At 37.1% G+C, this 27062-nt stretch overlaps 1 protein-coding gene across 1 annotated transcript in view; it reads left to right on the top strand.

Moving 5' to 3' along the window:
• Window positions 1-27062, top strand: part of LOC148107620 (A disintegrin and metallopeptidase domain 3-like) — a 119491-nt gene that overhangs the window by 61381 nt on the left and 31048 nt on the right. The window contains exons 12-16 of the mRNA XM_087856326.1: window positions 1966-2152; window positions 21114-21212; window positions 22790-22985; window positions 23447-23534; window positions 23788-23977. Coding sequence (XP_087712452.1) covers window positions 1966-2152; window positions 21114-21212; window positions 22790-22985; window positions 23447-23534; window positions 23788-23977 — 760 coding nt within the window. The remainder of the gene's footprint in view (window positions 1-1965; window positions 2153-21113; window positions 21213-22789; window positions 22986-23446; window positions 23535-23787; window positions 23978-27062) is intronic.

Genomic DNA, 27062 nt, shown 5'->3' with positions numbered 1-27062 from the left:
AAACAAAAGCAAAAATGAACTATTGTGGGACTTCATCCAGATAAAACCTTCTGCACAGTGAAGAAACAATCAACAAAACTAAAATTCAACCTTTGGAATGGGAGAAGATATTTGCAAAGGGCGTACCTGATAAAGGGTTAGTATTCAAAATCTATAAAGAACTTATCAATGAACTCAACACCCAAAAACAAACAACCCAATCCAGAAATGGGCAGAAGACATGAACAGACATTTTTCCAAAGATGACATCCAGATGGCTAATGGACACATGAAAAGATGCTCAACATCACTGATCATCAGGGAAATATAATTCAAAACAACAATGAGATACCACCTCACACCTGTCAGAATAGCTAAAATTAACAACACAAGAAATAGGTGTTGACAAGGATGCAGAGAGTTGGGAACCCTCCTACACTGTTGGTGGGAACGCAGACTGCTGCAGCCATTCTGGAGAATAGTACAGAGTTTCTGCAAAAAGTTAAAAATTGAACTATGATCCAGCAGTTGCGTACTGGGTATTTCCCCAAAGGATACAGAAATACTGATTTTATCGGATACATGCACTATGAGGTTTATGGCAGCATTATCATCAGCAGCCAAATTATGGAGAGAGAGCCCAAGTGGCCATTGACTGATGAATGGATAAGGACGATGTGGTATATATACACAATGGGATATTACACAGCCATAAAAAGAATGAAATCTTGCCATATGCAATGGTGTGGATGGATCTAGAGACTAGTATTATGCTATACCAAATGAGTCAGTCAGAGAGAGACAAATGCCATATGATTTCCCTCACGTGTAGAATTTAAGAAATAAAACGGTGAACTGAGGGGGAAAAAAGAGAGGCAAACCATAAAAGAGACTCTTAACTATAGAAAACAGCCTGAAGTTTGTTGGAGGGGAGGTTGGGTGGGGGGATGGGTTAAATGGGTGATGGATATTAAGGAAAGCATTGTTGTGATGAGCACTTGGTGTTTCACGTAAGTGATGAATCACTAAATTCTACAGCAGAAAGCAATGTTACAATGCGTGTTAACTAACTAGAATTTAAATAAAAATTTGGAGAGAAAAAAATGGAAAAAATAAATAATAGCAACGGTTGACTTTCAACTGGAGCTTTTTGCTATAAAGTGCCAATATTGTTGTAATAATTAAATTTGAATGACATCTGAAGATTAGATAATAGTAGTATATAATTATTTCCTGATTTTGAAGGGTCCTTTTTGGAATTAATGTCTACATAGGAATTATACATTAAAATATTTAGAGTTATTAGGATCATATTTGGCAACTTATTCGTCATTGCTTGGGAAAAATTTATTTTTTGGTCTATTTTTGTATCATTTCTCTAAGTTTTAGATTGTTACAAAATTACATAAAAATCCATTAAATAGTACACATAGAAGTACAGAAATATTTCAAAAGGTAATAAAATAAAAGAATGTAGGGCTTTCACATTTTATATAATTAACATTGAGATATTTTAATTGATTTTGTTACCAAAGTACAAATGATTCTGATTTTTCCTGTAACATTATCAACCATTGTTATTTCTTCAGTTTTCCACATATATTTTCTAGTATTTCATTTTCTTAAAATTAGTGCTTATAATAATGATTATAATTGTGATGTTGGCAATCATAATGAAAATAATAATAGGACATATTTAAAGAGAGTTTTTTTGTGTGGCGAATATTATTTGTGCTTTAATATATTTTAACTCATGTCACCTTAACTTCCTCTAGTTGCTAGATGTCTATTACATTGAATTACAGCAGAAATAAACTTACTGCTTTTATTTACAACTTGTATTAAAGATAAAAGTCCTCTCCCTTCCTTCTTGGCTCCTCTGTAAGTGCAGTAGTACAGAATTAACGGTACTTTTCAGTAATTCATAGAGTGTTACTTTGATAGTGATTTTATTCCATTTATCTGAGGAATATAATTTATTTTTAGACGTTCCCATGGTGTAAAGTTTTTTAGCAGTTGCAGCATGGATGAATTTAAACGTATGGTTTCACAGCCTGAATTTGAATGCCTTCAGAATCGAACAGTTCCAGAAGTGGTTTACCAAGGAAGAACTGCAACTTGTGGCAATGGAATTTTGGAACCGCCGGAACAATGTGATTGTGGCCTTGCAGAGGTTAGTGGCAAACATTTACAACTCATCTAAAGATTTGTTTTGTGTTTCTTACGTAATCTTATAACTATAGATGTGATATAGGAGGACTCTTTTTGAAATGCGGCACCATTTTATTAAATACCCAAGGTACAGAGATATGGGGCTTGTGGTAACGGACTCATCCTGAATTTGAAGCATTTGAAAAGTTTAAGTAAAGGGTAAGTGTAACATGGATTAAAGAGGTAAGATTTTCTTTACGGTTTAACCATTAATAGTAATACCCCCCTTTCTGCATCATAAACATCGGTGACGTCAATACTGTAATATTCACCTCAAGCATCTGAATTCCTCAAAGTGCCTGCACTGGTTCACTAAATTACTACGTGTATGTAGTTGTATACCTTCTCATCTCCTAATCTCAATTCTTGCATCTGGGGAAACTTCATTTATTTTAACTTGACTTCACAGAATTGGGTTAATAATAATTCTTGGTTTGTTATTGTTATATTTAGCTTTTTGCTGTTAGCCTTTTTTTAAGTTGTGTTTGGTAAAATGGCTAATCATTGCATTTTTGTTGTGCCTGTTTTCATATACTTATGCATGGTGATTTTTTGGAATGTTCCATGTTTGCTTGAGAAATGTAAACTCTTGAATTGTTAGAAACCAAATTCTATACAACCTGATTACATGATAATTTTTAAGTGAATGCCACAAATCTTCTGTATTTTTATGTCATATGCCTGAACTCTTGGTACCTGAGAGATGATATCGATACCTACAACTATGCAGTTGGATTTGCCTATTTCTCAACATACATTGTTCAATTTATGCTTTCTGTCTTTGAAGCTGTTTTATATAGTGGAGACTTATGATTGTTATATCTTCCTAGAAATTTAACTTTTGTTTTCAAATGCTGAATCTCTTTATCTCTAATGTTGCTTTCTGTTTTAAAGTCTGTTTGGTCTGACATATCTTATATCTATGCACATACTTGCTTCTCTCAATCAGTATTCCCCTGATATTTCTCTCTTCTCGTTTAGTTTTTCTCCACTAGTAGTTCAAGATCTACACTGGGTTTTAATTTACTATCCAATCGGCCTTGGATTTATCAGATTATCCTCTTAAACATTATTGTAATTAATGTTTAATTAAGTGAAGTCCATAATTTATTCAGATTTCTTTTCTTTTTACCAAATAGCCTCTTTCTGTACCAGGACTTCTCTAGGATACCTCATTACATTTAGCTGTTATGACTCCTTAACACTCCTCTAGATTGCATATTTTTTATAATTTTAGTTGTTTCAAAATGTTCATATTTTCTTTTTTTTTTTAAAAGATTTTATTTATTTATTCGACAGAGATAGAGACAGCCAGTGAGAGAGGGAACACAAGCAGGGGGAGTGGGAGAGGAAGAAGCAGGCTCATAGCAGAGGAGCCTGATGTGGGGCTTGATCCCACAACGCCGGGATCACGCCCTGAGCCAAAGGCAGACACTTAACCACTGTGCCACCCAGGCGCCCCAATATTTTCTATGTTCATTTTGCCACATTTGTTTTTTAATTGAATTTTTGTTCATTTCTTTTGAATCTGTATGCTTTGTTTTTCCTTCTTCCACCATTTATTGCAACAATATAGTGGATCTGCACTATTTATTTTCCTCTAGTGATTATTCTTGCATCCTTAGCATACATATTTAAGTTGTAACCATATCTAGGCTGCCTCCAAAATAATGGGATTTAACTTACATAAAATTTTGGTAAATACTGCATTTCTGTCACCTCAGTGCTTTACATTAGGAAATACCCTGAAGACTTTATTCTGAAAATACTTCCTTTACTTTACCTTTTGTTTCTTTTGGTTATTAGTATTTCTTTGCATGTCACAGTTCCCTTCTGAAAGGATTTCATTTAAATTATATTCTCTGGGGCGCCTGGGTGGCTCCGTTGTGAAGCATCTGCCTTCGGCTCAGGGAGTGATCCCAGGTCCTGGGATCAAGCCCGAGTCAGGCTCCCTGCTCCTCTGGGAGCCTGCTTCTTCCTCTCCCATTCCCCCTGCTTGTGTTCCCTCTCTCACTGGCTGTCTCTCTCTCTGCCAAATAAATAAATAAAATCTTAAAAAAAAAAGACAAGACTCCTGTTTAAAAAAAATAAATTATATTCTCTTTCTTCATATACTGCAGTATATTTTAGTTCTCTTGAAAAGAAGTTCTCTGCCCACTTCAACAATAAATACTTATGTCATATTCATCTTCTCATTTTATACACATGAAATATATGCATGAAAGATGAGTAAAGTGTGTAATGGATAGATACTTAACAAGCTCCTGAATAATTTGCACTCAGGCCTCATCCAGTAAGTTTGAAAATGATCCCTCTTCTTCAGTTTTCAGGAAGAGTTTAGGAAAGTAAGTATTTAACGTTTGGGGAATGTTTGGAAGAATTCACCAGTGAAGCCATCTGGTCTTGGTCTTAGGTTTTTGATTACTGACCCTATCTCCTTACTAGTAGTCAATCTATTCATATTTTCGATTTCTTCATGATTCAGTTTTGGTATATCTATTTCTAGGAATCTATCCATTTCTACTAAGTTGTTCAATTTATGGACGTCTAATTGTTCATAGTATTCTCTTATGAACCTTTGTATTTCTTGGTATCAGTTGTAACCTCTCCTTTTCCATTTCTGATTTTATTTATGAAACCTCTCTCTCATTTTCTCGGTGAGTCTAGCTTAAAGTTTGTCATAATTTTAATCTTTTGAAAGAATCAGCTCTTAGTGTCGTTGATCTTTTCTATTGGCTTTTCAGTCTCCATTTAATTTATTTCCATTTGATTTTTTAATTTTCTTCCTTCTACTAACTTGTTCTTCTTTTTCTACCTCCTGTAGGTATAAAGTTAGATTGTTTGAGATATTTCTTGTTTCCTGAGATAAGCCTATATTGCTGTGTATTTCTCACTTGGAACTGCTTTTGCTGCATCACATACAGTTTTCTGTGTTGCATATAAATTTTCATTTGTCTCAACATGTATTTCGATTTTTTAAAAATTTCTTCATTGACCTATTGGTTATTCACTAGCATAGTGTTTTACCGCCACATATTCGTAATTTTTCCAGTTTTCTTCTTGCAATAGATTTCTTCTTTCATAACTTTGTCAGAAAAGGTGTTTGACAAGATTTTAGTCTTCTTAAAACTACTGAGAGTTCCTTTGTGGACAACACATGATCTAAAATGGAGACCGTTTCATATGCATTGGAGAAAAATATGTATTCTTGCTGCTTTTGGATGGAATGTTGATTTATTAGTCCATCTCATCAAATGTGTATTTTTCTTTCTTAGAAAATTATAATAATTCTGAAATCAGAAATCTACATAATATATTGTTAAAATTGTGTGAAATTTTTTTTCTCTCCAAATTTTCATTTAAACTCCAGTTAGTTAACAGGCAATGTAATATTATTTTCAGTAGTAGAATTTAGTGATTCATCACTTACATACAACACCCAGTGCTCATCACAACAACTGCCCTCCTTAATACCCACCACCCATTTAGACCATCCGCTGCCCACCTATCCTCCATAAACCCTCAATTTATTGTCTATAGTTAAGAGTTTCTTTTATGGTTTGCCTCTCTGTTTTTTCCCCTAAGTTCACTGTTTTATTTCTTAAGTTCTACATGTGAGGGAAATCATATGGCATTTATCTTTCCCCGACTGACTTATTTCTCATAGCATAATATTCTCTAGATCCATCCACATCATTGCATCATTGCAAATGGCAAGATTTCATTCTTTTCATGGCTGAGTAATGTCCCATTATATATATGTGTGTGTGTGTGTGTGTGCACACCCCACATCTTCTTTTTTTATTTCTATGTAAAATTTAGAATCAACTTTTCTATTTCTACTACACCCCCTAAAGAAAAAACATAATTCTGCTGGATTTTTGATTGGGATTTTTAAAAATCTATAGAAGCATTTGTGGAGAATGGACATATTCATAATGTTCTGATTTTCAAACTGTGAGCATGACATATTGTTCCATTTATTTAGCTATCTTTAATTCTTAAAGTTAACCCTAAATATTTCATGTTTTTGAATGTTATTGTAAAGTGAGTACTTATAAAAAATATTAATTCCCAGCATCTTTTACAGGCATATAGAAATAGAATTAAATCATGAAAGTTGTACATTCCTCCTGTTAATGTTATTTTGAATGATTTATATTTTGAAAAATACTTATAAAATATCTGAATCAGAATTATCAACTGAAATGAGTATATGAAAAAGAATATGCTTCTGGAGTTTATTCCAGAAATAGAGGAACATTTCAGTATTTTTCAACTTAGATTTTTAAATTTACAAAGACAGAAAAAGTGTGAGATATTACATATTGAAGAGAATTTGATAATGGTTTGGACAACTAGGAGAAAAGAAAATTTCCTTTTGATTAAATTCTCAATGATGAACTTTGGCTACCTATTTTATAAAGTTTTGGCTTCCAGTCCCATGATAGAATTCTATTCCTAAAGTACAGGTGTCCTTACAAGTCAATTTCTAAGGCAGTCATTTAGTCTAGATTTACACTATTGATTGAGTATTGGGAAAACTTGCTCTCCACTAATAGGCTCTCTCTTTGATACTAGCCTTGGAATTCCCTGTGATGTCATTGATTTATGTCCCCCCCCACATTAATATTTAGTGTGTATTTGATCTGCTATCTTCCCTAAATACTCTTGATAATTTTTCATTAAAATATTTATATTCTGAAGCATAACACACTTTTGTTAATATTGAAATACAAAAATGAAAAAAGAATATCATCTGACTTCTGTAAATTTAAAACATGTTATATAGTAATAAAGGTTTGCTATACTTTAATAATACACTTTGTAGTTAGTGTAATTGAAGACATTGTATCTAATTTTATATAAAATATTACATGATAAACACAGTATTACAAAGATCAGGAATAAATTGTTTTATAAAGGCACCTGATAAATTTATCTAGTATTTTGGAAGATCCCTCATTACAGTTTCTCTTACAATATACCACTTAAAATAATTCCATGTATTATAGTTTTCAGAGTACAGGTTTATTCCTAGGTGTTTGGGGCTTTTTTTTTTGGGTGTGTGTGTGTGCAATTATAAATGGTGTTTTCTAATTTTTCTTTCTGCTGTTTTGTTATTAGCATATAGAAACACTACTGATTTCTAGGTATTAATTTTGGATCCTGCAATTTTATTGAATTCATTTATTACTTCTAGTAGTTTTTTGGTAGAATTTTTGGGACTTTCTGAGTATAATATTATGTTATTTGCAAATGGAGGCAGCTCAACTTATGCCTCTTATTTCTTGTCTGATTGCTGTGGCTAGGACTTCTAATACTTTGTTGAATAAAAGTGTTAAGAGTGGACATCCTTGTGTTTGGTCTTAGAAGGAAAGCTGTCAGTTTTTCCACATTGAGTATGATATTAGATGTAGTGAAAGATCTGTACTCTGAAAACTGAAAAAACATTGATGAAAAAAACTGAATATGATACTAAACAAATGGAAAGATAGTCCATGAGCATGGATTAGAAAAATTCGTATTGTTAAAGTGTCCATATTACCTAAAGCAATCTACAGATTCAGTACAATTCCTATCAAAACACCAATAACATTTTTCACAGAACTAACACGAATAACACTAAAATTTATATGGAATCACAGAAGACCCTGAATAGCCAAAGTGATCTTGAGAGAGAAGAACAAAGATGGAGGTATCACAATCCCAGATTCCAAGATATGCTACAAAGAGGTAGTAATCAAAACAGTACGGTTCTGGCACAAAAATAGACACATCAATCAATAGAACAGAATCAACAGCCCAGAAATAAATGCACATTTATAGGGTCAATTAGTCTGACAAAGGAGGCAAGACTATGTAATGGGGAAAAGACAGTCTCAACACAAATAGTGATGGAAAAACTGAATGGCTATAATGCAAACGAATGAAACTTGACCACTTTCTTAAACTATACACAAAAATAAACTCAAAATGAATTAAAGACCCAAATGTGAGACCTGAAACCACAATAAGACTAGAAGGGATGTTTACAGTAGTAATTGCTATGGCACTGATCATAGCAACATTTTTCTAGATATGTCTCCTCAGGTCAAGGGAAAAAAATAAAAACAAACTTTTGAGACTTACATCAAAATGAAAAGCTTATGTATAGCCAAGGAAACCATTAAAAAAAAAAGGCACAGAGGCTCCAGGAAGATGGCAGAGTAGGAGGACCCTAAGCTCACCTTGTCCCGTGTTCACAACTAGACGTCACTCATATCTGACTCAGTAAACCAGAGCGTGATCTGAAGACTGGCAGAACAAACTCCACAACTAAATGTAGGGAAGAAGCCGAACCTGAGAGGTTAGAAAGGGCAGAAACAGTGGCTGGGAGCTGCCTGCAGGAGGGAGTTGAAGTCATGGAGAGTGGAAAACACCAGCGAGCCCTCATGAGGAAAATGAATCCCCATAATGTCTGGCCTTGAAAACTGTGGGGACTGAATTCTGTGAGTTTGTATACCCAGGGGGGCTTGGAACCTAGAGCTTTCAAAGTCGGCTGACTCAGCCCTGGACTAGCCTGGAGGGCAAGTGATAGCTAAGTCCCCACCCTTAAAAAGACAACAGTCTGCAGAGAGGCAATATAGAATAGACAGTTTGCACAACACCTGGGGCAAATGGGAGAGATATCTCTTTATAAGGATTTTAGAGCATGTTGGGGGTCTTCTCTGGGAACAAAGGAGCTGGCATCTACCATTTTCCTCCCCAACCCCCCAGCATAGACAGAGAGACAGCGGCAGAAGGTGGTGCTACATATGCACTTGCTACCTAACCTGCTAACACTGTGCCCCACCCACTGAGGACACGCCCACTCCAAGCCTTCTAGCTTCAGAACTGGGCTTAGCATGAATTGTTTTAATGCTGCACACCCTGCCAAAACGCTGCCTCCAGGCACTACATCCCCCCTGGCGTGACCATTGCCTAGGGGATTCAGTTTAGGACTAATGGGTCAGTGCAGAATTTGCTCACTGCTTTGTGTGCCCCACCCACCCACCACAGGTAGAGACACCACAAATCCTCAGCTTCCGCCACAATTCATGCCCAGCCACCAGGGACACAGACACCACATGACCTAGGTTGTCACCACTGCAGCATGCCACCTGTAGAGGCTGCTTTTAGGCAAACGGTCTTGTACAATGGAAAGTAGAAAGGGCCCACAGTGACCACCTGGCTGAATACAGACAGGCCCATCAGGTGACCCACCTCAAAACATCCAGAGGCCCTAACTAACCAATAAGGTACTTAGAACTAGGCACAGTTACCAAAAGACCTCCTCACCTTCCCACTTTAAATATGGTCCCCACCCACTGCCTTGTTGCAGACAGCCTCTCCTTTGCTGTGTATTCCCCCCACCCCTATTCCTTGCAGTGTATTCAATAAACTTCTACCTCCTTTGTTCTGCCTTGGGTGAATCCTTTCACTGCCCAATCATTGGTTTTCACCCAATCACTGTCCCACATTTGGGGGCCTCCATCCGATTGAGAGAGACACCACACTGCATCCCCATCTGCTGCTGCTAACCTAGTCACCGCTCTGCTTTGGGTTCAGCAGACTAGTGGTTCAACACAAATTTTGTTAATGCTGTGAGTGCCTTATCCAGCCACCACCTTTCTCTGCGCCCAGCCCCCGTGCTCACAGATGCCTTACATGGTGGCCAGCCACTACGTGATCCTGGCCACCTTGGTAGCCATACACACTGTGCCCTGGATGCTGCCACTAACATGCACCATGCCCTGGCCACTGCTGTACTTTGGGGGAATCTAGGCCTAGTACTAGCGGCTAAGTGCAAATTTTGCTAAGACCACCACCCCACTGTGAGCCCTCCTGCTATTATGACCCTGAGAGCTAGACTACCTGGGTTTTCTTAACACCACAGAAAACAAGCACAACCCACAACAGGCAGAGAATCAGTACAGAAGTCTGGTCTGAAAGGAAAAGATACTGAGACACAATAGTGGGACAGAAGCAACACACATAGGAGACTCCTCTGAGTCTGTTCTAGTGAACAGAGGACACTGCACTGCAGGGCGCTGCAGGATCTCTTCTATTTCATAAAGCTACTACTTTCAAGAGCAAAGGATATAGATGACTTTCCTAACACACAGAAACAGAGAGGTAGACAAAATGAGATAGAGGAATTTGTCCCAAATGAAAGAACATGGCAAAATCACAGCAGGAGATCTAAATGACACAGAAATAAGTAATATGCCTGATAGAGAATTTAATGGTTATAAAGATACTCACTGGACTTCAGAAAAAAGTGGAGGACATCAGTGAGACCCCGGACAAAAAGATATAAAATAACGTATCCGAGATGAAGAACTCAACAAATGAAATTTAAAATACATGAATGGATTAAATAGTAGGTTACAGGAAGCAGAGGAATGTATCAGTGACCTAGAGGATAGAACAGAAAGCAATCAAGCTGAACAAGGGAGTGACCAACAAATACTGGATAATGAGAATACACCTAGAGAACTCGATGACTCCATCAAGGATTATCACATCCACATTTTAGAGATAACAGAAGGGAAAGAGAGAGAAAGGGGGGCTGAAAATGTCCTTGAAGAAGTAATAGCTGAAAACATCCTAAGTCTGGGGACGGAAATAGACATCCAATTTCAGGAGGCAGAGAGAGCCCCTGACAAATTCAACCCAAAAAAGTCCATACCAAGCCACTAGTAATTAAAATGGCAAAAAATAATGATAAAGAATTTGAAAGGTTACGGGGAGGGAGTTAAGATGGCAGAGGAGTAGGGGTCCTCTTTTTCAGCTGGTTCGCTGAATCAAGCTGGATAGGTACCAGACCATCCTGAACACCCACGGAATCAGCCTGAGATGCAGGAAGATACATCTGGATCTCTACAGATGATCATCTCCAGCACTGAGTATTGAGGTACGAAGCGGGGAGCCATGAATCCACGCACAGATATTGGAAGATAAACAGAAGGGGGAGGGAGCCTCTGTGCTCGAGCGCTGGGAAGCAGTAGCCACCTGCACTGGGGAGCAGGCTGACTCGCGGACTGGCACCAGCGAGAGAGCAGATTGAGACCGTGAGCCGCAGAACGCATGCGACCAGAATGAAAATCGGAGCTCCGGAGTGCGCATGAACCACACTGAAACAGAGCTGCTGAGCGTGCGCGCGGCGGTGGCTGGCAGCTGGCGGTGTTAGAAACACAATGAACAGACATGAGAGCCCTGGAAGTGAGGGCTGGGACTCCGGCTGTGGGGCACACATCCCGGGATACTGTAGGGCTTAGCAGCACCAACAGAAACAGAGTTAAAGTGGCCAGAAGAGCTCAGTGGAGTGAGGACTGCAATCTCTCTGTTTTGAGACAGAACCTGGGATTCGGCTACTGCTGCTCTGACTCTCAGAAGAGGCACAGCAAACTGCCAGGGGATGCTGCCAGAGAACAAAAGCCTGGAAATACTGGCTCACAGTGTGCGCATCCCCATCCCCCCTCGCAGAGGACAGGGAGACTCTACACAAACAGGGTGGCCTGAGTATCTGTGCGGCAGGCCCCTCCCCAAGAAGGCAGGCTGAAGAATCAAGCCCACATCCCTAAGGTCCCTATAAAACAAGTGCACACTGCCTGGGTCCTGGTCAATAAACTGGGCTCTGGACAATCCACAACTTCTCCTCAGCACAATGACAAGAAGGAGAAATCCCCCCAGCAAAGAAAAGACAATGAGTCTGTGGCCTCTGCCACGGAACTGATGGATATGGATATGACCAAATTATCAGAAATGGAGTTCAAAGTAACAATGGTCAAGAAGATGTATAGACTTGTAAAAAATAATAACGAAAATTTAACGAGAATATAGAATCTCTAGGAAATGAGAGTGAATCTGGCAGAAATTAAAAATGCTATGAATCAAATGCAGTCAAAACTAGATGCTCTGACAGCAAGGTTAAATGAAGCAGAAGATGAATCAGTGAATTGAAGGATGAGTTGGTAGAATAGAAAGCTAAAACAGAAACGTGGCTCAAAAAAATCCAATCTCAAGAATGTAGGTTACTGGGGAGATTACTGACTCAATGAAACATTCCAATGTCAGAATCATCAGCATTCCCCAGGGAGTGGAGAAAGAGAGAGGTCTAGAAGAGATATTTGAACAAATTGTAGCTGAGAACTTCACTAAACTGGCAAAGGAAACAAGCATTCATGTCCAAGAGGCAGAGAGGACCCCTCCCAATCTCAACCACGACAAACCTACGCCATGTCACGTCATAGTGCATTTTGCAAATATTAGATCCAAGGATACAGTATTGAAAGCGGCCAGGGCGAAGAAATTTCTCATGTACCAAGGCAAAGGTATCAGAATTATGTCAGAGCTGTCTACACAAACCTGGAATGAGAGAAAGGGTTGTGGGGGCATTTTTAAAGCTCTTTCAGAGAAAAACATGCAGCCAAGGATCCTTTATCCAGCAAGGCTGTCATTCAGAATTGATGGAGAGATAAGGACCTTCCAGAATCACCAGTCACTGACCAATTTCGTAACCATGAAACCAGCCCTACAGGAGATTTTAAGGGGGGTTCTATAAAAGTAAAAAGGCCACAAGAGTGATACAGAACAGAAAGTTACAATCTATAGAAACAAAGACTTTACAAGCAACAGGACATCATTAAAATCATATCTCTCAATAATCACTCTCAATGTGAATGGCCTAAATGCTACCATAAAACACCACAGGGTGGCAGATTGGATTGAAAGACAGACCCATCCATTTGCTGTCTACAAGAAATTCATTTTGAACCTAAGGATACATCCAGACTGAAAGTAAAGGGATGGAAACCATCTTTCATGCCAATGGACCTCAAAAGAAAGCTGGGGTAACAATTCTAAAATCAGACAGATTGGATTTTAAACTAAAGACTATAGTTAGAGATACAGTAGGGAACTATATTATTCTTAAAGGATGTATCCAACAAGTGGATATGACAATTATAAATATCTATGCCCCCAACAGGGGAGCAGCAAGATACACAAGCCTACTCTTAACCAGAATAAAGAGACATATAGATAAAAATACGTTAATAGTAGGGGACCTCAACCCTCCACTATCAGCAATAGATAGATGACCTAAGCAGAAATGAACAAAGAAACAAGAGCTTTGAATGCCATACTAGATCAGATGGACCTCATAGATATTTATAGAACACTACACCCCAGAACAACAGAATACTCATTCTATTCTAATGTACATGGAACATTCTCCAGAATAGATCATGTTTTGGTCACAAAACCAGTCTCAACTGATACCAAAAGAAATTATTCCCTGCGTATTCTCAGACCACAATGCTTTGAAATTGGAACTCAATCACAAGGAAAAATTTGGAAGAAACTCAAATACTTGGAAACTAAGAACCATCCTGCTCAGGAATGATTCAATAAACCAGGAAATCAAAAATCAATTTAAACAATTTATGGAGACCAACAAGAATGAAAACACAATGGTCCAAAACGTATGGGACACCGAAAAGGCAGTCCTAAGGGGAAAACACATAGCCATCCAAGCCTCACTCAAAAGAATAAAAAAATCTAAAATGCAGTTTTTATATTCTCACCTCAAGAAGCTGGAACAGCAATAGAAGAACAAGCTTAATACACGCACAAGAAAGCAGTTCATCAAGGTTAGAGCAGAGATCAATGTATTAGAAACCAGGAGCACAGTTGAGCAGATCAACAGAACTAGAAGCTGGTTCTTTGAAAGAATAAATAAAATAGATAAGCCACTGGCAAGACTTATCCAAAAGAAAAGAGAAAGGTCCCAAATTAATAAAATTATGAATGAAAAGGGAGATGTCACAACCAATACCAATGAAAAAGGAAGGATTATTAGAAACTTTTATCAACAGCTTTATGCCAATAAATTAAACAGCCTGGAAGAGATGGAGGCCTTCCTGGAAAACTATAAACTACCAAGACTGAAACAGAAAGAAATTGATTTTTTAAACAAACCAATTAATTATGAAGAGGTTGACGCAGTGATTAAAAACCTTCCAAAAAACAAAACTCCAGGACCTGATGGATTTTCTGGGGAATTCTACCAAACATTCAAAGAAGAAATAATACCTATTCTCCTAAAGCTGTTTCAAAAATTAGAAACAGAAGGAAATCTACCAAACTCATTCTATGAGGCCAATATTATCTTGATCCTCAAACCAAGCAAAGACCCCATCAAAAAGGAGAATTACAGCCCGATATCCCTGATGAATATGGACGCCAAAATTCTCAACAAGATCCTAGGTAATAGGATCCAACAGTACATTTATAGGATTATTCATCATGACCAAGTGGGATTCATCCCTGGGAAGCAAGAGTGGTTCAACATTCGCAAATCTATCAGTGTGATAGATTATATCAACAAGAAAAAAGCCAAGAATCATATCCTCTCAATAGATGCAGAAAAAGCTTTTGACAAAATACAGCATCTTTCCTGATTAAAACACTTCAGAGTGTAGGGATAGAGGGTACATTCCTCAATCTCATAAAAACCATCTATGAAAAGCCTACAGCAAATATCATTCTCAATGGGGAAAAGCTGGAAGCCTTTCCCTTAAGATCAGGACCACGACAAGGATGCCCACTCTCACCATTGTTATTCAACATAGTACTAGAAGTCCTTGCAACAGCGATCAGACAACAAAAAGGGATAAAAGGTATCCAAATCAGCAAAGAAGAAGTCAAACTGTCCCTCTTCGCAGATGACATGATACTCTATATGGAAAACCCAAAAGAATCAATCCCAAACTACTAGAAGTTATAGAGCAATTCAGTAATGTGGCAGGATACAAAATCAATGCTCAGAAATCAGTTGCATTTCTATACACGAACCGAAGAAAGAGAAATTAGGGAATTGATTCCATTTACAATAGCACAAAAAATCATACGTTATCTTGGAATTAACTTAACCAGAGATGTAAAGGATCTATATTCTAGAAAGTACAAATCACTCTTTTTTTTTTTTAAAGATTATTTATTTATTTATTTGACAGAGATAGAGACAGCCAGTGAGAGAGGGAACACAAGCAGGGGGAGTGGGAGAGGAAGAAGCAGGCTCATAGAGGAGGAGCTTGACATGGGGCTCGAACCTGGAATGCCAGGATCACGCCCAAGCCAAAGGCAGATGCTTTAACCGCTGTGCTACCCAGGCACCCCAAATCACTCTTGAAAGACATTGAAGAAGACACAAAAAGATGGAAAGACATTGAAGAAGACACAAAAAGATGGAAAAATGGAAAGACATTGAAGAAGACACAAAAAGATGGAAAAATATTCCATGCTCATGCATTGGAAGAGTTAACATAGTTAAATGTCCATGCTACCCAGAGCAATCTACACTTTCAATGCCATTCAGATCAAAATACCAATGACATTTTTCAAAGAACTGGAACAAACAGCCCTTTAATTTGTGTGGAACCAGAAAAGGCCCCAAATCACCAAGGAATTGTTGAAAAGGAAAAACAAAGCTGGGGGCATCACAATGCCAGATTTCAAGCTGTACTACAAAGCTGTGATCACCAAGACAGCATGGTACTGGCACAAAAACAGACACATAGACCAATGGAACAGAATAGAGAACTCAGAAATGGATACTCGGCTCTTTGGGCAACTAATCTTTGATAAAGCAGGAAAAAACATCGGGTCGAAAAAAGACAGTCTCTTCAATAAATGGTGCTGGGAAAATTGGACAGCTACATGCAAAAGAATGAAACTTGACCACTCTCTCATACCATACACAAAGATAAACTTCACATGGATGAAAGACCTCGATGTCAGACAGGAATCCATCAAAATCCTAGAGGAGAGCATAGGCAGCAACCTCTTTGACATTGGCCATAGACACTTTTTCATGACATATCTCCAAACTCAAGAGTAACAAAAGAAAAAATGAACTTGTGGGACTTCATCAATATCAAAATCTTCTGCACAGCCAAGGAAAGAGTCAAAAAAACTAAGAGGCAGCCCACGGAATGGGACAATATATTTGCAACTGACACTACAGATAAAAGTCTGGTATCCAAGATCTACAAAGAACTTCTCAAACTCAATACAGAAGAAACAAATAAACAAATCATAAAATGGGCAGAAGATATGAACAGACAGTTTTCCAATGAAGACATACAAATGGCTAACAGACACATGAAAAATGTTCAAAATCATTAGCCATCAGGGAAACTCAAATCAAAACCACACTGAGATACTACCTTACGCCAGTTAGAATGGCAAAAATTGACAAGGCAAGAAACAACAATTGCTGGAGAGGATGTGGAGAAAGGGGATCCCTCCTACATTGTTGGTGGGAATGCAAGCTGATACAACCACTCTGGAAAACAGCATAGAAGTCCCTTAAAAAGTTAAAAATTGAGCTACCCTATGACCCAGCAATTGCACTACTGGGTATTTACCCCAAAGATACAGACATAGTGAAGAAAAGGGCCATAAGCACCCCAATGTTCATAGCAGCATTGTCCACAATAGCTAAATTGTGGAAGGAACTGAGATGCCCTTCAACAGATGACTGGATTAAGAAGATGTGGTCCATATATAAAATGGAATAATACTCAGCCATCAAAAAGAAAGTTTTCTCAACATTTGCTGCAACACAGACGGGACTGGAGGAGATAATGCTAAGTGAAATAAGTCTAGCAGAGAAAGACAATAATTATATGGTGTCACTCATCTACGGAACATAAGAAGTAGGAAGATTGGTAGGAGAAGAAAAGGATAAAGAAAGGGGGAGTAATCTGAAGGGGGAATGAAGCACGAGAGACTATGGACTCATAGAAACTAACTGAGGGCTTCAGAGGGGAGGGGGGTGGGGGAATGGGATAGGCTGGTGATGGGTAGTAAGGAGGGCACATATTGCATGGTGCACTGGGTGTTATACACAACTAATGAATCATGGAACTTTACATCAAAAACCAGGGATGTAATGTACGGTGACTAACACAATATAATAAAAAATATTATTATTAAAAAAAAAAGAATTTGAAAGGTTATAAGAGAATTAAAGCCAGTTACATACAAAGGAAACCCCATAAGGCTGTAAGGTGACTTTTCAGCAGGAGTTTCATAGGCCAGAAGGGAGTGGCATGATGCATTCAAAGTGCTGAGGGAAAAATCTGTATCCAAGAATACTCTATACAGCAAGGCTATCATTCAGAAGAGAGGAGATGTACCTTCTCAATAAAAAACTAAAGGATTTTATTATCACTGAACCAGCTTTACAAGAAATATTAAAGAGGTCCCGTTGAATGGAAATGAAAGACCATAAGTAAGAACATGGAAAATAAAACAAAAAAGCAGTAAAAATAAGTGTTTCTGTAAAAGTCAATCAAGGTATTCATAAAATAATAGGATATAAAATATGGTGCCAAATATCTGAAATGTGTAGGGGAGAGGAGTGAAGAATGAATTCAAAATTAAGTGACCATCAGTTTAATATAGACTGCTAATTGCAGAAGATGTTATATATAAATTGAATAGTAACACAAATCAAAAAACAGTAATAGATATGCCAAAAATAGAGTAAGATATTCACTAAAAGATATTTAGTATGTCACTAGAGAAAACCAACATGCCATGGAAGAGATAAAAAGAAGAGATCAGAGAAAAGGTACCAAAACAACCACAAATCAAGTAACAAAATGGTAATAAATACATACCTATCAATAATTACTTTGAATATAAGTGGACTAAACAATCAAGAGTCAGAAGGTGTCAGAGTGGATAAAAAAAAAAAGACCCATCCACATGCTGCCTACAAGGGATTCATTTCAGACCTGAAGATACCTGTAGATTGAAAGTGAGGGGATAAAGAAACACTAATCATGCAAATGGAATGCAAAAGAAACCCAAAGTAGCAATACTTGCATCAGACAAAATAGACTTTTTAATTTTTTTAAAGATTATATTTATTTATTTGACAGAGAGAGAGAGAACACAAGCAGGGGGAGTGGGAGAGGAAGAAGCAGGCTCACAGTGGAGGAGCCCGATGCAGGGCTTGATCCCATAACGCTGGGATCATGCCCTGAGCCGAAGGCAGACACTTAATGACTGAGTCACCCAGGCGCCCCAAGATAGACTTTTTAAAAAAATTATATTCCAGTTAACACATAGTGTAATATTAGTTTCAGGTGTACAATATAATGATTGAACAATTCTATACATCACCCGGTGCACATCAAAACAAGTGTAGTCCTTAGTCCCACCACCTATTTAACACATCACCCTGCCCAGCTCCCTTCTGGTAACTATCAGTTTGTTCTCTATAGTTAAGAGTCTGTTTCTTGGTTTCTCTCTCTCTCTCTCTTTTTTCCCTTTGTTCATTTGTTTTGTTCCTTAAATTCCATAAATAAGTGAAATCATATATTTTTATTTCTCTGACTTATTTCTCTTAGCATAATACTCTAGATCCATCCATGTCATTGCAATTGGAAAGATTTAATTCCTTTTCATGACTTAGTAATATTCCACCATAAATATATGCCACACCTTTATCTATTCATAAATCAATAGACACTTGGGCTGCTTCCATATTTTGGCTATTGTAGATAATGCTGCTATTAACATTGGTGCATGAATCCCTTGGAATTAGTGTCTTTGTATTCTTTGAGTAAATACCTTGTAATATAATTGCTGGGTAACAAGCTAGTTCTATGTTTAACTTTTTGAAGAACCTCCATACTGTTTCCCAGAGTGGATGCACCTGTTTGCATTCCCACCAATGGTACAAAAGAGTTCCCCTTTCTCCACATCCTTGAAAACCAAGAAATAGACTCTTAACTAAATAGAAGAAACAGATGTTTAGCAGAGGGGAGGTGGTGAGGGGATGAGTTAAATAGGTGATGGGGCTTAAGGAGTGCCCTTGTTGTGATAGGTACTGGGTGATGTATGGAATCTGAAACTAATATGACATGGTATGTTAATTATACTGAAATTAAAATAAAGAAAAAAACCAAAAAGGCAACCTATTCATGGGACAAGATATTTGCAAATGATATATCTGATAAGGAGTTAATATCCAAAATATATATAGAATTGATATAATTCAGCACCAAAAAAAAAATCTGATTTAAAGTTGAATAGACATTTTTCCAAAGAAGACATCCAGATGGCCAATGGACACATGAAAAGATGCTCAACATCACTAATCATCAGGGAAATGCAAATCAAAGTCACAATGACATATGACCTTACACCAGAAAGAATGGGTAACAATCAAAAGGACAAGAAATAACAAATTGTGGTGAGGATGTGGAGAAAAAGGAACACTTGTAGACTGTTGGTGGGAATTTATATTGGTGCAGGCTCTGTGAAATACAGTATGAAGGTACCTTGAAAAATTTAAAATAGAAATTCGTATGATCCAATAATTCCACTACTATCATTTACCCAAAGAAAACAAAAACACTAATTCAAAAAGATACATGCACCCCTACATTTATCACAACATTATCTACAATAACCAAGAGATGGAAGCTATTTAAGTGTCCATCAATGCATGAATGGATAAGAAAAAATGGTGTACACACACACACACATACACACAATGGGATATTATGCAGCTGTGAAAAGGTTGAGATTCTTCCATTTGAGACAACATGGATATACCTAGAGGTCATTTTTCTAAGTGAAATCAGTCAGACTGAGAAAGACAAATGCCATATGATTGCACTCATAAGTGTAATCTAAAAAAAAAAAAAGAAAGTCACATGTGTAAACAGAAAGCAAAATCAGACCAATAAATACAGAGAAACAAACTGATGGTTCCCAGAGGGGTGGATGGTGAATGGTTGGACAAAATGGGTGATGCGAAAGAGAGATATAGGTTTCCAGTTATGGAATGAATAAGTTACAGGAATAAAAGGCATAGCATAAGGAATAAAGTCAATGATACTGTTAGAATGATGTATGGGGACTTATGGTAGCTACACTTACTGACCTAGCATAATGTATAAACTTGTCAAAGCACAAAGTTGTACACCTGAAATGAATGTAACATTCTGTGAACTATACTTAAATAAAAAAATTCAATGTAAAATGAAAATAAATGAATACGTATATATAACACTAACATTTTACACACATACTATAAACTCACATATTTAGTGGGGTTAGGGTGGAGTAAGTTTTATCCATAATCTTAAAGAACAAAACCAGAAAAAAAAATTATGGTTTTCACAATATCACAATATCAAGAAGTTAGCAGAGGAAAAAAAATCAAAAGTAAATTGTCATGACAAATTTTAAAATGTAGTGATGCTATGTTGGTGGCCAGGAGTTAATATCATTAATATAAAGCTTATAAATAAAGGAAATAGAGGAATTCATCAACAGAAATATAGACACAGAAATACAAAATAAACCATAATGTGCAGATATGTAAAATTTTCAGCACACGAGTAACAAAAATAATAATATTGAAACAAATATAAACAGTTATTTTTGCCTATCCACTTTACTAATTTTTAAACATTACTATCAGTCTTGTGAAACATCACTCGTTTACTATATGGAAAAAAGAAAATAGTATCTTATGAAGAGTTATTAATATTTTTGTGCTCTATTATCTAATAATTTTTGGAATTAATGTTTAATATAATGTCTTACAGGGAAAAAAATAATGACAAACTTTTTTCTTTGAAACATTATTTATGATAACAAGATATTATAATTTAGAATCTCTATATTTTTGTCACATGCATAAATTGTTGTGTATTCCCAAGATGGTATCTTGAGGAGGTTTAGTAAAATAGAAAAGTATTCCCCAAGTAATTAACTTGGTGAAATATGTTGTATATTTTGACAATAAATACAATTATTTATTTGATTGAAGATTCCTATTATGTAACTCTTATATTCGCTTGTAGGAATGCACTCATAAAAAATGTTGTAACCCTGTAGATTGTACTCTGATTGGATATGCAGAGTGTGGCAATGGACCATGCTGTGATAGAAAAACTTGTCTGGTAAGCTTTCAAAATACTACATGATTTCCTTCCATAATTTTTTGTGTTCTTGTGTGTTCTTTTTTGTAGCATTTTTAAAACTGTTTTTTTACACAACTTTTGAATATGTAACTTTAAATATCTGATTCATACATAGTTCACTTCCATGTTCTGAGGATATCTTTAAATCTCTTCAACCTCCTTAGCTGTCCTTTTCACTGCATTATTTTTAATCTACTCTGGCCCCATCCAGATATTCAATATTGATTTCAGATTATTTGGACACTATGAATTCCTCTTGGTCATACCTGAATTTAGCTCTTCATGATCAAACAACTTATGACAAAATTACAAATAAGCCACCCAACACACAGTTGACATACAACGTTTGAATAAACAAACAATAATAATCTCATTTTGAGAACAGCATAAAAGGAGTCCAAGTAAAATAGTCAGCAACATGTAGCATGTCTGATACTGAGGTTTAACTTTGCAAGAACTCCTGGCCCCAGAAGTAGATTGAATCCTTGACTTCCCTTGAGAAGTTTTCCATTCAATTTTCCTTTATAGCTACACTGAAAGGACACTGAGTAAGATTTGTCTTTTGGGGATCACTTCATTGTAGCACCTTGCCTTTTCTGTGTCACGTTCAGGAGTCAGCGACAATTATAGAAGCTGATTACTTAGAGATCTTGATTGCCAGATTTCAGATTTGCCAGGTTCTCTGTCAATGAAATATCTTCTAACGTCATTCTACTTCGTTCTATGTGTGCTCTTCTTCATTCTGTGTGCTAGTAATTAAAGCCAGTGGTCACTTGTCTTCAAGCACGAATATAGAGGCAAGCCTAGAGTTTCTACTACTTAGCAGTAAACTTTGTCTCTCTTCCCTTCCCCAGGGCTCTCATCTTGGCCTTTGTCTCCAAATCAGCAAGATTGAGCACAAAAGCTTTTCTACACAGTCCCTTGCCCTTCCCTTAGACACGGGATAATTCCTACATTTGGCAGAGCCTTTAAAAACATTAGAGTGAAAATCATGTACCATGACACTTGCCATTTCAGGTGAACAACTTAGCGGCATTCAGTACATTCACAATGTCATACAACTGCCACCTCTATCTAGTTCCAAAACATGTTCCTCACTCAAACAGGAGACTCCTAGCCCTTTAAGCCCATGTTCTCCTTTCTCCCTTCCCGTCAGTCCCTGGCAATCATCAATTTTTTTCTGTCTGGAGTAACCTATTCTGGATATTTCATATAAGTAAAAGTACAGAATACGTGAGCTGTTGTGTCTGGCTTTCTTCACTTAACATAGCGTTGAAGGTTCATCCACCTTGGAGCATATGTATCAGTACTCCTTTAAATGGCTGAAAATATTCCATTGTGTGAATATACCACGATTTGTCTATCTATTCATCCACTGATTCACATTTGGGTTTTTTCCAATCTATTTCTCTGGGGTTTTAAGTAAATTCATAATTTGACTTTAAGTAAAAATGTAATAATAATGGAAGTGACAGAAATACACTACTCTTGCTTAAGTTTTTTTACATTTTTGGTTTACGACTTTAAAAAAATACTGATTTTTCTTTGTCTCACAGATAGCGGAAAGAGGACGTTTATGTAGGAAAATGACAGATCCATGTGATTTTCCAGAATATTGCAATGGATCTTCTACAGCTTGTGTACCTGATGTGAAATCTGCTGATTTAGAACCATGCAATAATAAGACTGCCTATTGCTTTGAAGGAGTATGCCAAGATCCAGATGTACAGTGTGCAAAATTATTTGGAAAATGTAATAGTTGTATCTTTTTTTTCTGGGGTTCATTTTCAAACTGTATTTTTCTAAAGTCAGTAATCCACCCAATAGCCATCATAAAAGGTATTGTTTGTGTAAATTCTAATTTGAAATTAAAATTGTGAATCAATGTGACATTGAACTATGTAAAGAGGCAAAATAGACCTAATAAGTACAGGACAAAAAAAAAGGTATTAATCAAATTTCAGGTGATTGGTGCGAAGAAGAGTAGAATATTAGAATTGTAGATAAGAGAGCAAATGACTGCTTTCTTAATCATTTCTGCCTATGATATAATTTTCCTTTTCTCAAGTGGGTAGTTTTTAGTGTTTCTCCTTTTATGGCCAGAGACGACACTAAAAATTTATAGTAGATGACCCTGACTGAGCACTGCTACTGTCTAGATGTCCCTATATTAATTTTTATTAAAATGAGTAATTGTAACTTTATATTTTCAGTTGCTAAAGTTTCTACTTATCTATGTACACAAGAAGTGAATTTTCAACAAGATATTTTTGGAAACTGTGGAAAAAAATGTGATTTTGGGTGTGTATTTAGATAACCTTACTTTTTCAAATGCATGTGTGTGTGTTCAAAAATAAGTTAATACAAATGAGAGATGGACCTCATATATACAGATGAATTTGTTATACTTTATAAGATGATGTATGCTCTGAATAACTTTGATGTTACAATTTGAGTAATATTTTGAATTCTCTTCATGCTTTGAACTGTTATTTACTAAACATATTGTGTCTCTAAGTGACATATGAGCTTTTTCTCTGCCTTTTATTGCCAGGAATACCCTTTGTGGAACGATAGTTTGTCACTGGACACATTCAAAAATAGTACTAGTAACAAATTATGATGTTCAATATACTTACCTTGGAGGCCATATCTGTTTGTCAGGGTATTTAAGACCTGAAGCAAGAGGTTCAGTTGTGGATGCTACCAGAATGAACAATGGCACTATGTGTGGAGTAAATAAGGTAAAAAAAATTTTACTTCATTCCATATATGTTTGTATCTGAGTGTCTGTGTATGTAAGTGCTTGTGCATGAGAGAGAGAAAAAAAGAGAGAGAGGATGACGTCCAAGATGGCGGTCTGGGAAAACCCTGAACTCACTTCCTCCCATGGACATAGTGAATCTACACTGAGATATAGAACTGTTCCTCCTGGAGAGAGGGAGAGAAGGAGAGAGACCTAAAGAGTTTTCATTTATAATTAATGTTACAAATTTTGGTTACTGTATCATGATCATCAAATTCAAACATCAGAATTTTTATTGCTTCACTATCATTGTTTTATTATAAATTTTGCTATATTTAAACTTGTGTTCTCACACTTGAGAATCTAAATCTCTCTGTTAAGCCAGGATCTGATCTTTAAAAAATTTGTGTAAACAAAGAACATAGAAGTACAGATAATACACCAAGAAACTATGTGAGAACAACCTGACTAATAAGAATAACAAGGAAAGCCAAAAAAAAAAAACACCAAGAATTTCATCTTTCTGTAAGTCTCAAGGATAATTAATTTGACTATAATTAAACTAAAACATTTATTTGCTCATTGGCCATCTTGCCTAATTTTTCCTCCAAAAGCATAATATATGTTAAAAATTTGGCCTTTCCACAAGACACAATAATAAAACAGAGTATAAGCTTTGTCTATTTTTTTCTTAAAAATTTTCAGAAACAGAATAAAATATTTTTAAACTGGTACCATTAAAAAATTAGTTGATCAAAGGAAGAAAAGTACACAATTATCTCACATTTTAATTTAAATATTTACTTTGAGATATAATATTTTAAGAAATGAAAATAAAGCAGAAAATGGAAGTAACTAGTAAACTTGAGATAAGTTTATTCTGACATGAAAATGATGATGTAGTTGCAGAGGAACATACTAGTAACTGACTACACTATATAGTAATATGTCATCCTTTCAAAGATAATTTAAACTGAAAAAATATTTACTATAACTATGATGGAGTAAATACATAAATTTATTAACTTATTTAATCATTCATTAATATACACTAAGAGTGTGTGTGTGTGTGTGCATGTGTGTGTGTGTGTGTGTGTGTGTGTGTGTGTGTGGTGTAACACAAAAATAATTTGGCCTGCTGGCTGAGGATCTCCCACTGCTGCTGGGACATCCAGCTGGTCCTCTAGGACAATTTGTTGTACATCATCAATACTCAAGAAATCCACATAGAGGGGAGGAAAAAAGATGGTGGGGAAGTAGGGGACCCTGTTTCAACCAGTCCCCTGAACTGAGCTGGAAATTTAACCAGACTATTCAGAATACCTGTGAAATCAGCCTGAGATATAAGAAGCTATATCTGGATCTCTACAAATACAATATCTCTGACGGTTGGTCTTGCGGTATGAAGCGGGGAGCTGTGATTCTGTGGGTAGATATCAGAAGATAAACAGAAGGGGGGAGGGACCCTCTGTGAACTTGCACGGGGAAGGCAAAGCCTCCTGTGCTGGGGACTGAGCACAGACTCGCAGACCGGTAGTGGCAGGGAAAGGCTTTTAGGGCAGCCCCCCAGACTGAAACCTGGAGCTATGGGGGCACACGTGTGAACCGGGGATAACTTGTGGTTTTAGAAGCACAAAGGGCAGAGACGCGCCCTGCCCTGGGAGTGACAGCTGGGAGTGCTGCTGTGGGGTGCACAAGTCAGGAGACTGCCGTGTTTAGCAGCACAGACAGAAACGGAGACACTGTGGCCTGGAGAGCTTGTGAAGAGCAGACTGTGATCTCTCTGTTCTAAGACAGAGGTTTGGATGTGGTCACTTCTACTGTAACTCTCAGAAGAGACATGGAAAGCTGCCAGGGAAAGCCACCAGAGAACAAAAGCCCTCCAAAACCAGTTTTCATTGAGCCCATCCCCCCCCACAGTGGGTAGGGCAACTCTGCCCAAACAGGGATGCCAGAGTAACAGCACTGCAGGCCCCTCTGCCAGAAGACATGCTGGAAGAACAAGAGGCTGACAACCATAAGGTCCCTATAAAACAGGTGCATCTTGCTTGGGTTGGGCTTAATTCTTTGGACTCTGTACGTTCCCTCAACCATCCCTCAACAGAATGACTAAGAGAAGGAATCACCAACAAAGAAAAGAAGCAGCGACTGTGGCCTCTGCCACAGAACTAATGGATATGGATATAACCAAGATGTCAGAAATAGACTTCAGAGTTATGAGGGTGATATCTAGGCTTGAGAAAAATATTAACAACAATATAGAATCTCTAAGGGCAAAAATGAAATCTAATCAAGATGAACTGAAAAATGATATGAATGAAATACAGTCTAATCAGGATAATCTGACTGCTAGGGTAAACGAGGCAAAAGAACAAATTTGTAAACTAGAGGATAAGATGATAGAAAAGAAGGAACCTGAGGTGGCATGCGAAAAACAGTTTTAAACCCAAGGGATCAAACTGAGAGAGATTAATGAGTCAATGAAGCATTCCAATATCAGAATTTCTGGGATCTCTGAAGGGGTGGAGAGAGAGAGAGGTCTAGAAGATATATTTGAGCAAATTATAGCAGAAAACTCCCCTAATCTGGGGAAGGAAATAAGCATTCATGTCCAAGGGGCAGAGAGGACCCTTCCCAAAATCAATGAGAGCAGACCGACACCACGACATATAATAGTGCAATTTGCAAATCTTAGATCCAAGGAAACAATCTAGAAAGCAGTGAGGGGGAAGAGATTTCTTTAGGTACAGAGGGAGGAACATCAGAATAATGGCAGACCTGTCCACAGAGACCTGGCAAGCCAGAAAGGGCTGGCAAGACATATTCAGGGTAGTGAATGAGAAGAACATGCAGCCAAGGATACATTCAGAATGGATGGAGAAACAAGGAGCTTCCAAGAATGGCAGAAACTGAAAGAATATGTGACCACCAAGCCGGCCCTGCAATTTATTAAGGGGGGGGGTTCTATAAAAGAAGAAAGACCCCAAGAGTGATATAGAACAGAAATTTACAGAGACAACCTATACAAACAAGGATTTTACGGAGAACATGATGACAATAAAATCCTATTTTTTAATAGTCAC

The sequence above is a fragment of the Ursus americanus genome, chromosome 27, assembly GCF_024610735.1.
Source record: "Ursus americanus isolate L20-20 chromosome 27, mUrsAme1.1.p, whole genome shotgun sequence".
Taxonomy (NCBI): domain Eukaryota; kingdom Metazoa; phylum Chordata; class Mammalia; order Carnivora; family Ursidae; genus Ursus; species Ursus americanus.
This window is presented reverse-complemented; position numbering and strand designations above follow the sequence as displayed.